The 12,192-nt window shown below is 38.6% G+C and overlaps 1 protein-coding gene across 1 annotated transcript in view; it reads right to left on the bottom strand.

Annotated features, from left to right (window-relative positions):
- Window positions 1–12,192, bottom strand: part of VWF (von Willebrand factor) — a 117,370-nt gene that overhangs the window by 36,599 nt on the left and 68,579 nt on the right. Inside the window, exons 31-33 of the mRNA XM_066568403.1 lie at window positions 5,086–5,229; window positions 3,770–3,934; window positions 1,448–1,491 (exon numbers count right to left, since the gene is read on the bottom strand). Of these exons, the coding sequence (XP_066424500.1) occupies window positions 1,448–1,491; window positions 3,770–3,934; window positions 5,086–5,229 (353 nt within the window). The remainder of the gene's footprint in view (window positions 1–1,447; window positions 1,492–3,769; window positions 3,935–5,085; window positions 5,230–12,192) is intronic.

Below are 12,192 nucleotides of genomic sequence, written 5' to 3'. Positions count from 1 at the left end.
AGCAGAACAGTGGCACCTTAGGGCCAGTGAGGCACAGCAGAGGATGCTGCACCACAGAGGCAGGAACTTCCACAGTGGCCTGTAGGCTCCATGGGATGGAGGCTGTGGCCTCACAGTGCCTTCCAACACCTATTTTTCCTGGCTGACAGAAGAGGCAACTCAAAATGCCCCTAAGGCTGTCATTTGAAAGTGTGGTTCATATGGACTGGAGCCCGGTCCACTTCCTTCTAAAAGCATGTCAGCTAGAACAGAAATTGTGCTTTAAGTTTATCACCCCCAAAAATGAAACCTGACATGTCTGAAGTTCAAGTTTAGCCTTCCCAGCACTTATCTACACATACCCGTGTCTGCTTCTAAGAGCCCAGAGGCTTGGTCACATTCAGTTCAAACAAAATCTGATTTTTTTTTTTTTTGTCTTAATAAAGAAGTATTTCAAGTTTAGTTTTTGTTTGTCGAGTTGTTTTTTTCTTAATTAAGCTGTCAGCCTCAAAGCCATCAGATTATACTTTGTGTCCGATTTAGCTAAAGCCTTTCTGTATTCTGATCAGCTGATTAGGGCCAACTACATAAAGCAGCTTTGATATATTTCCCGTGTTTAGGTAATTCATATTCACTTATTAGCCACACCCTTCTTTCACAGTCATGTCTTCACAAGGGAAAAACCAAAGGAATATTTTTTATGTATTGGAAATTCAAGATGAATCCTAGAGAAGAATTCATAACTGATCCCTACTAGAAAACATGGCACAAGTGTACGCTAATATTTTTAAATGCATGTAGTACAATATACTCTGAAAAACCTTGGCATTTCACCTGAGATAAAGAATCTAAACCATTTATAACATCTGGAACACCAATTTCTTAGAGTGGGATCACTTTTGAGAGATCAGACAAGCTTACTTACACTTCTGAGCATTTTCTCAGGATTAATGAGAACTTTTGCACAAACAAACTCCAAGAAATTTGATTTCCTTGCTAAAGAGATGATTTTACCTAGAGACATAACTATCAAACAATAATTATCTTCCTGTAAAATTGCCATAGGGACAAGGTATTTGTAATTTCAACAGAAGGACAGTGGCTGGACAATGAGGTTGTCCCTGTACATGCACCTTTATTTGGCCACTTCTGTCCCAGAAGTCCTCTCACCAGAAAATGAAAATGCATTTTTTGCTGTCAGGGAAGACAAACATTGTCACTGTTCTGCAGTGGTTCTGCACTGACTTCAATAACATTCAACACTCTGCAAGATGAAATAATGTTAGAGGAAGCCTCCTCTGTATGCAAAGTTATCCCACCAGTTCAAAATCCAACATTTTCTTCTTCCAAAATCATTCTTGATATTGTCTCATGCTTTTTTGTTTTAGGTTTACTGTGAAGATATTCATGTTCTTGTACAAACTTTGCAACTTAAAAGTCAGATGGCCAAACCAGGCAATGCACTTACTCTCCTTTTGTTTCCATCCTCATCTATGCATTCTCTGACTGGGTCTGAAAGAGAAGCAGACATCTTTTAGTCATCCTGTTCCCTTATCAAGCCTTTTAAGTGATGATCACCAAAATACAGATTGCTTACTTAAAAGCTTGATTTACATTGTGAGAAGTTTGGGGGTTTTGTGCTAGAATGCGTGAATCCCTACCTGAAGACTGCAGGCATTTGTCCAAAGAGCATAAGAATAAGTCACAGAAGGCATAAACAATGTCCGTGGTCCCAAAATACTTCATGAGCAAAAACTAGGCTGCAATTCTACAGCACTTCTTGTACAGCCACAGCTCTGCCCAGATGGTGCTTAAAGGATGACCACGGCTTTGGCTCTGAGGCACCGTCCAGCCTTACCTCAGAGTCTTGTGATCCATTGAGGACATTCCTGGGAATTAGCAGGTAATGACAATTTCCACACTCACATTTATTAAATGCAGGTAGATCAATACAGCATAACTACACAAATAGCTATAATAAGAACACCCAAATTCAGTTTCCTTACATTTAGTCATGACTGTGATGAGCATTTTTTTCACATAATCAGGTAAACAGTCACAGGGCACACACTGAATTGCAGCTTCTATGTTTGTATGCTTTCACTACACACCTAAAGATATTTTGGAAGCAATTTCATTTTTGTACTATGGCATGACAAAATCTCTAGGATATTAAGACACTGACTAGCAAATCTTTTGTAGAATACTAGACTATGCTAGCCCTATATACACACTCTGCTCTGTCTTTTCCAGGATAAGTAATGTATTTTGAAATCATTTAGGAACTCTTTAAAACCTTTTTTTAATGGTATTATTTTTGGTACACTTCCATACAAAAGGCAAGACTCCATCTGCATGAGAAATCTAACTGTATGAGTCAAGAGGGGAAAATTATGCTTTACAGATTGTATGAAATTTATGTAAAACAAAACAAACAGGAAAAAAATCCAAACAAAAAATAAATCCCCACCAAAAAAAAATATTGTTTTTCGCCCCCTAGCAAAGTCTTCACCATCAGCAAGAGAGCTAAATTTCTCAGATCTTAAGTGTTGAATATGTCTATAGTTCAAGTTTGTCTATAGTTCAACAGCTTTTTGAGCTGTTGGAAAAGCTTTCATAAAAAATACAAAGCTTTCACCTCTAGTACTGATAGGTTATAGCACAGATTGCAATAAGAAAATAATTATTGGTTCCAAATTCCTGCTCCCCATCCTAAATCTTGGATCAATGTAATTTACAGCAAGAAAAATCACATTTTACAGTGTGAAGAGAATAAATGCATCTTTAAAAATTTATTTTAAAAGGCAGGAAAGAAAATGGAAGCTGTTTAAATCTAGAAAATGGCAGCTGTTTGATTCTCTGGAGAGATTTTAAAACGCCAGAAGTGATCCCAGCAGAGGCTGATCGGATATCTCCAAGCTGGACTGTGAACACTCTGCAACTTCCTCATTCTCAGAGCTCCTTGGCTCCACAAAAAAAAGTCCATTTATTGTAGTGGAGATGTAACTAAGCCCTAGTAATGCTGGCAAAAACCTGTGCAATGACTAACACCATGAGGCAGTGGCTTGTGGTGAGAACATGTGGATGTTATTGGAACAGGAATAACTACAACAAGATGAGGGATAAATATCTATATCCAGATCAAGGAGGTAAAGAAGTAAAATCCTGGTCAGTGTTGAAGCAAGGTTCCTTAGAGAAGAAGCATTGTCATCTATAAATAAGTAAATGCTTGTTTAAAACAGTTCACGCTTTTTTTTTCCAGTATCTGTTTCCCTGGGAAAGGAAATTCTTTATTATTTTTCTTTTTGCCTTCTATTTTGGCTGAATTTTCTGTAGACATGCACATAACAATGTCTGAAAAACACATAACTTGAAATCTTTGCTCACAGCATTTCTGAAAGTTCTGAAACATGCCCCATTCATTCATGACAGCTTCAACTTTCCTGGTGTCCTTCAGTTATTGACCAGTCCTGAGTACTGATTATCAAGATTTTTACTAAGATTGATTTTTATTAAGACAGAAGCTTGAAAGTTCAGGCCTAAGCAGTTCTAAAAACCTTGCTGGAATTGGGCTAACTGGAATAGCAGCTGGATACATATTTAAAGGGCTGAAATTTGGTTTCACACCTAAGTTATGAAGGTGGTCTAGGTCAGCATTTGTGATGGTTGTGAGTGGAACACTCACAACAGATCATCTGATTGCCTTCTCGTATCAAGAAAAATCATCCTGGTTTGGCATTTCAATTTTTGTGTTTTGCTCCAGACACAAGGTCATGACTTTTTGACTCACCCATGCACACTTTTTTGATAAATTCACTGTTCAATGTGATCATAGTGGATAAATCTTCAAAATTCTGGAGCTTCATGATTCTGTTAGCAGCAGATGGCCCAGCCAAAGTCCTTAGCTGCCCTTCATCATATCTGTTTCCAACACCAACTGGGAACAGGGATACTCCTAGGAAATGAGAAGGAAGGGTTTGAAATAGGCAAGGCACAGGAGAAAATCATTGCTTATGGACATGGAGTGTTCATTCCTGCAATTATTTAAAGAATGTGGCACTTGGCAGTGCTGGGTTAATGGTTGGACATGATAATCTTAAAGGTCTTTTCCAACCTAAAGATGATATCACTTTCATTTTTTCATTTGTTTCTAAAAAAAAAATAGAACTGGGAAAAGTTTTTCTCTCAACACTTAATTTTCAGGTGTTACTTGCATCATTTCCCCCACACTGGCAAAAGGCAACTAAGGGCTGAAATGCTGCTGTAATAATCACTCTGTTAGCTAAGATGAGCTCTATTAGTCCCAAGCATAATAAGATCATTCATGATCTTATTATGAAATTAAACAAAACAAAACGCAGCTGCAGACTTAATGACATCTTCACTCTTTTTTAATGAAAAAAAAAGAATCTCAATATGCTGTTTTCTTTCTTCAGTTACACAGCAATTGGATTATTTTCAAACCATTTAATTAAAAATAACAGTTGATAGTTGTAATACAGTCCATGCCTTATTCAATACCTCCCAGAGCAACCTTCAAACAAAGTCAAAGTTCCTCAGCTGAACACCTGAGGAACCTGAGGTACTGAAAAAACAGCCAGAAAACTTGAAAAATCATCAGGCAGCATATTGATAGTAAAAGTATATTCCTGTAGAGGTCAGTGAAGAATCTGATAAAAACCTCTAATTATTATTATAACTATTTTCTTTATGATGATTATTTTTATTTATCATTATTGATATTACTAGAGTGAACCTTTCAAGTTTCACTGTACTGCAACAATACTGAATTTATGATATTAGATCCCATTTCTGTTATCCCTGTCAACCCACACGATCTCAGAAAACGAGACGCTACTAATTTGTAAGTCCTGGGGAAGTTGTCAGCCTTAATTGCAGATGGGTCCTCAACTTCCAAGTATCTCAAAGGCATCTTCACAGGCCATGTTTTTTTCAGGTCTGCTTCTTACCACAACACTATGCACAGTAATTCCAGAACTTACATGAACACACCAGTGTCTTGTTTTTCCATCTTTTGTTCTAGCTCATTACTTAAAAAGTAATAACAACTCTACTGATAAATAGTGACAGTGAAACGAGGTTTACTGTTCACTCTTGCAGAAAGGGCAGCAGCCTCCACAGCATCTTGTGAGCTCCCCGACATGATGACAATCACAACCTTTGATGCGCTGGGTCTGCCCCCGTGGGATTCTGACATTGCATTCTGGACCACAAAATCAATGGCATTTCCTAGGAAGAAATGAAGAGAGAAATGAGAGATATAATAGAAAATTCATAGGAGACCATAGAACTAAATTTTATATTGCTTTCATGTGTTACACTATTAGGTAATGAAAAATATTTATTTTTAAAAGACTCTTAATGTCTGATTTATTGCAGATACATAAAAGATCACAGCTATTAAAAACCTTCCAGTATTTATTAAGACATCCAAACACAAGAGGACCATCCTTAACTCCATCTGTAGACTATCCCAGTCTCTGCAGTGATAGGAATTTTTTTCCCTTTCCTTAGCTATGATAACAAAGTCACGCTCCTCACTTAAGTAGTTACCTTTCCCAGAAGTATTCCCAGCCCTAAAGAATAGAAGACATTGTGGGGATTATATTCCTGCTTCAAACGGCCGAGCAACACTGACATCCAGTGGCAAGCTGATCCACAGCTTGGCATCATCCTGAGTTATTCACACAAGTTGTTCTGACTCCCATAAAAAATCTAGTGCTTCCTTAATTTCATCAACTTTCCCTACGGGTGTGAAAAGCCTATCTTGCCTCCACACTACCAGCAACCTTTCTGAAATTTAAACTCTGTAAAATCCATGATACAACCAGGTGATCCTAATTAAAATAAAAACAAAAAAAAAACCCCACACCAAACCCCACAAAACTCACAAAGAAATTCTACCTGAGCTACCAAATCACAAACTAGCTTAAATGGGAAGCTGCTGCCCATTCATTTTACATCTGTGAACACTCAGGCAAATTTTGTTGATAATTATGACCTCAGCAAGAAAGCACTTTGTTAGTACTTGCATTTAGACATGTACTTGCACAAATATTTACACTGGGACTCATGATATGCAGCTTTCTTAAAAGCTCCTTTGGTCTTGGAAGTTATCAGGTCAGGAAGTAGAAATGAAACCGGGTGACTGATGTGATGTTCAGGGAAAACAGTGACTGGTGAACAATAAACACTTGAAAGAGTATTTCCTCTGAGTAATCTGCAATAACTGTGGAGCAAAAACAGGCTTGCCTGAGGAATTCACTGTAAACAGGTCTGCCTGAGGAATTTATAATAACAAATGCATTTGTAAAACACTGGAAGTCAACCTGTAGATAATTCACCAGCACAGCCCCAGTACATCTTAGCGCACCTGAACACTTTGTACTTGATGTACTTGATGATTCTTGCACCATGTCACTCACACCTGTTTAGTGATAGAAGCAAAAACCCTTTTCCCAAGCTGCTGCAAGCATGGACAAACTTTAGGAATCTCACTCAGCACATTGATTATTGATAAGGCTTGGAGAGCTGGGATTGTTCAGCTTGGAGAAGGCTCCAGGGAGACTTCACTGCAGCCTACAGTATTTAAAGAGAGCTTATAAAAAAGAATGAGAGCAACTTATTTTAGTGGTAGGTAGGGATAGGACCAGGGGAAGAGTTTTAAAGTAAAAGAGTGGAGATTTAGATTTGATGTGATGAAGAACTTTTTTACTCAGAGGGTCCTGAGGCAGCAGTGGAACAGGCTGCCCTGGGAAGTTGTGGCTGCCCCAACCCTGGAAGTGTCCAAGGCCAGGTTGGATGGGGCTCTGAGCAACCTGGGATAGTGCAAGGTGTCCCTGCCTATGGCAGGGGGCTTCAATGATACAACCTTTGAGGTCTCTTCCAAAACAACCCTTCAGTGATTCTATACCATGGCAACAGCAGTTGGATATTCAGTGAAAACCTTGACATTTCGGATGTTTTTCTATTTGCAACAAAACACATTTTAAAACACCATTATTTTTTAGGTGATGATTGCATTTCACAAGCTACTGTTCCTGACCACAAAAAAATAACTAACCTCAGGCATTACCTCATGTCCTACACAGCTTTCCCACAACCCTTTCTACAAATGGTTTTGTGTCTGTCAAGGTAAATGTTAGATATAGAATGGCACATTAGCTAGAAATAACTAAGGATAAAACAAAATACAGCAAATAAATCTCACTATATTCAATATCCCTGAGATTGCTTCTGGATGGTCACTGTGCCAGAAGATTGACTCATTCCCTTTGGTCCTACAATTACCAAAAAAAAGTATTTAATTTTCAAACATATTTTAGGTTAAATTTTTCTGCAGTAAGAATCACAAATTATTTTTCATTCATTTGTGAAAAGTACTTGAAATTTCTTGGTTTTTTTAATGACCCTTTAACTTTTGTGTGGTTGGTGTGGTCGGCAGCCAGTCCAGCTCCATTTTTCTTCTTCTCACATTAATTTTAAAAATGTTCCAAAACTCCATACATATTTGCAAATGGAAAGAAAAAATACATTCTTTTTATAATTTCTCATAATGAAATCAAGTACTGTCGTATAGAATCAGTGACTATTTCAAAGGCCCCAAAAGCAGTTACTCCATGCAGTTAATTTAATGCATGGAAAATCGGATTTAGCATAGTAAAAACTCTTTGGATTTCTCCCTTTATTTTTAAGCCAGCGCTGGAGAAAAGAGCCAGGTGTCTGAAGACATCATCAAATGAATGCTTTCGTCCTGCTAGAGGGATTCAGAAAGTCATCATATCCCAACTGGAAGCTGTCACTTCTCAGCTTTTCGTCTCTCCATATCACCACAGAGGGAAATAACAAATCCCTCAGAGGCCACAATAAAACCTATTCATAGCTAAAATCAACCAACTTCAACATTTCCCTACTGAGAGACCACAACACAACAAAGACCTGACATTTTCATATCAGTAAAGCAAATATGAGTATTTACACTGAATTAAACAACACCATGCACAAGGCTTTATTAAGACTGGAAAGAGTTTTCACAGCATGGAAACATTAAAAAAATCTCAGAATGGTTTGGGTTGGAAGGGACCTTAGAGATCATCCAGTTCCAGCTCCCCTGCCATGGACAGGAACATATTCCTCTATCCCCAGTTGTTTTCAGTCATTTTAGCCCTTCCTTCAGCCCATGAAAAGTGGTGAGCCCCCAGCAGCCTTCCAGCTCAGTCAGTAGGATATGACTGCCACTCACTGGGCATGTCCAGGGAAAAAATGCAAATAAATAAAAAGGGAAAGCAAAAATCCAATTGAACCATACAAGCTCCTTTAGAAAGGACAGACCAATCAATCCAAGCACAGAACAGCATCTTCTCCCCGTCCTTCAGTGCTCATGTTTGGAATAATCATTAATTAATGACTATGAACATTTGATGCTGAAATTCTAAGAGTCAGAAAAGGCTTCTTAAGAGCCTTTTCCTGGTTGACTTGACACCTGATAGATTTTAAATTTAGACTTGTATTCTGAAGTTACAACTCAGAATGGTTCACACACAGGCTCCTGCAAGGACTAAACGGACATAAACAAGTTTTAAGGACAAAAGTCAATCTGTTGAATAGGTTTGGAGGTGTTTACTATGAGTCTGCAGGGAATTACACTAGATTCTACCTTATGAAATAGTTTCATTAATGATTTGGATGGAAGAGTTAAAATGTGTAAAAAGGCATGTTAATCTGAATCACGAATATTGGATTGGGAGCAATCATGGACATCATGGAACTAACTGAATGAGCACAAAGTGCCCTAGAAATATTTAAAATATATCCAAGAAATAAAAATGAAGATTCATCCAAGAATTAGCCAATCTGGAACATGCAGACATTTATTGTTTTGGTGGATGCCTCAGGGAAAGCAAAAACTTCCTAACAGAAACATTTGCAATTATTTTCTTTGGGTCTGTAGGGCTGTGACAGACAAGGGATTTCAATTAGATTGAGGTTCCTGCTGGGAACTCATAATCTGTGCCTTAAAGTGGCCTCAGTGGTTTTTTCTAACATTTCTGCAACATCTTGACCAAAAAAAAGTACCACAAGAGATCTTAATTTCCCACAAATCCTGAAAGCAGCCTGGGAAAGGAACGATATAGGAATGGTCCCTCAGAACCTGAAGTGATACAGAAGCAGCCAACACTGTCTGGATGGTGTAAGTATTCCAGACTGCAACTACTTAACCAAGGACTTGTCTAACCAGGAACAACTCTCTACAATGATAATCATAGAATCATAAAATCACAGAATGGCTTGGGATGGAAGGGACCTTAAAGATTATTTCATTCTAACCCCCCCTGCCATGAGCAAGGACACCCTCCCACTAGACCAGGTCCATAATCCTGAAGCTGGTCTTTGTATCTTAATTTAGGCTCTTCACATGGCACCTAATTGGGATTTTTCACTGAAAATAGCAGATTTTTTTCATTTTGAAATAAAGTTCAACATATTGAAAACTGATCCTACAGTGCTTTAAGTGGTCAGTTCTTGGCACATGAATATTGACATTTTGGCATTAACACACATTAATTAATATGTGCTGAACTTTTCATGAGCAGCACAAACCTATCAGTCCCACATCACTACAGGCCCCAAAAATATCTCCTCTACAGGTCAAAAATCCTGCATTTCTCTTACCACTAAGGGCTTCTGATGAAGCCAGACTCCACCAGAAGCTCATTTAACTCACAAACCTTGTAAGAAATGAACTAGAAAAAAAAAGCAAACAAAAAAATCCCCTGAAGGGCAGTGAATTAAAACAGCTTGGGGAAGATACTAGTGGTACCTAAAAATGGTTTCAAAAAGGAGCTGGCACCACCAGTTCAGCAGTATTTGCGGGGAACAAGTGAAGGCCTCTGTCAGTGGGTGGGAGCCCTCTGATCAGGACAGCTGCTGGCCTTGGGTGACAGGGGGCAAGATTTTGGAAATTTGATATAGAGTGCAACATTTGGGGAGAGATATGAATAAGGAAAAGTGTTATGGGGTGTCGCAGACATCTTTTATGAAAAATCCTTTCCTTAGGATTTTTCCTCCTGAGAAGCTGAGAGGCCTCAGGAACAAAATGTAAACATTGATTATCTGCTGCTGTGGAATGCAACAGGTGGATCTTTGATTGGCCCATGTTGGTTCTTTCTAATTAATGACCAATCACAGCCCAGCTGGCTTGGACAGAGTCCAAGCCACGGGCCTTTATTATCATTCCTTCTTATTCTATTCTTAGCTAGCCTTCTGATGAAATCCTTTCTTCTATTCTTTTAGTATAGTTTTAATGTAATATATATCATAAAATAATAAATCAGGCCTTCTGAAACATGGAGTCAAATCCTCGTCTCTTCCCTCAAACTAAGACCCCTGTGAATATGGTCACAATGGGGAGCCTTTGCTTCCAAAACCAGAGGGGAGGTTTAGGAAAAAGACATTCATACCTTCTGAATCCTGACAGCAAAGCTGAATGCTACTAATCAAATATATTAATAATGATGGAAAGTTGGAGGAAGAATATAAATTTAAGGTTGTTTTTTTTTTCTTGGAGGGGGGAAATATTTCTTTCCCTAAAGATGCTTTTGTACAGCTGAGCCACATAGAGCATACTTCCTCCAAATTTTGAGGCTGAGGCAGGAAAATGTCAGCTTAAAAGAGCAACTTTTACAAGGGCTATAAGGAAGCAAAATAATGTTTTTATAAAGTGTTAAGCAGTATTTACTGTAGGGATTGCTCAATCTGCTCCCTGTGACTCTCCTAAACACCCACAAATGCTGAACAGAGACACATTTACGTGATTCTCAGTTGTCTTGCACACATCACTTTAGTGTTTAATTAGTTTCCTTTTTTTTTTTTATGGTTGTTTCTTATGTGAAGTTGTACACCATTTCATGATGTCTGAATAGCCCCAGAGGTGCTTCTTGATAGGTTACTTGAGCCAAGATTCGCCTGATGTTATTGAATGGCCCCACTGCACAAGCATGGGAAAGATTTGTAGTATAAGCTGCTCTTTCTTGTTCTTTTTATGCCCTCACATACTCAGTAGTTTTTCATAATTTCTTTTTACTAAAATCTCTCCTGGAGTTTCCTTATGGCTAAATAATGCAGGAAAGGGAATGCTTTCTACAGTAAGATTTTTGCAGTGGTAGCAACAATTGGCCTCTGCACACTGAGCTTTTTGAACCAAAAAAGCACGATTTGGATCAACAAAGATGGAATAAAGATTTCACTGAATTGCTCTTCTATCATCAGGCAGCCAGTGCAAATAAGAAGAAACAGCTCTGGTCTGATAGCAATGGTATTTTTTGATGGGTAAATTCAGATCAAGCAAAGGCTAGAAAAGATCTCCTAAGCAAATGCAGCATCCAGACTGGGCCATCTACATTTGTCAAGCAGCCTCTGCATTTCCAGAGGCCCGAGCACAGACAGAAGGGCCTGAGTGACCATGCACTTCCTGGGAATGCTGTCTCCTGCACAGCCAGCCACATTCACACACATCACAAGGTGCAACACAACACCATATTTTCATGACTTCATTTGAGAGGAACTACTTCTCCTCTATTTCACTTTCATTCATTATACCACATCCTCGATCATGGTCTCTGAGCATTTTCCAATGAGACATAAACAAATCACTAATGAGGATGTCATGCGGCTGCCTGTCCCATTTCATTTCCCAAAGGCAGTGTTTGCTCTGTTTATCCTGCAGTTCCATGAGGCTTTCTCTACACATTACACGGAAGGCTTCACAAAACTTATCTATTTATATGCAACAATTCATCCCACAATGAGCCTGTAGAAGTCTCATCAGCCATCTGGTATTTTTTATTTCTCCAGGTTGAGAAAGCAATCAGAGCTAATCCTCCTGTGAACTATGGAAGTCAGGTTTTATTTTGCACTTCTCTGTACAAGTAACTTTTTCTAGTCCAAAGACTCCAAAAATCTATATATTCCTCAACCCTTAAAGGACCCTGATGCTAGGTGGCTGCCAGAGTAAATGTGGTTCCAATCCAGAAGAACAAATTTCTCAGGGTAGCTGGTGTAAGATGCTGTAGGAGAATAATTTTTTGCTGAACCCTGCAACTGATATTTGTGTGTGCACCAAGTTTCCACAGACCAGTGGGAAAGCTGATGTTTTCGCACATGAAAATGGAAATGGACCTGTCTGTCTGGAAC

This window comes from Molothrus aeneus, chromosome 32 (assembly GCF_037042795.1).
Source record: "Molothrus aeneus isolate 106 chromosome 32, BPBGC_Maene_1.0, whole genome shotgun sequence".
NCBI lineage: Eukaryota > Metazoa > Chordata > Aves > Passeriformes > Icteridae > Molothrus > Molothrus aeneus.
This window is presented reverse-complemented; position numbering and strand designations above follow the sequence as displayed.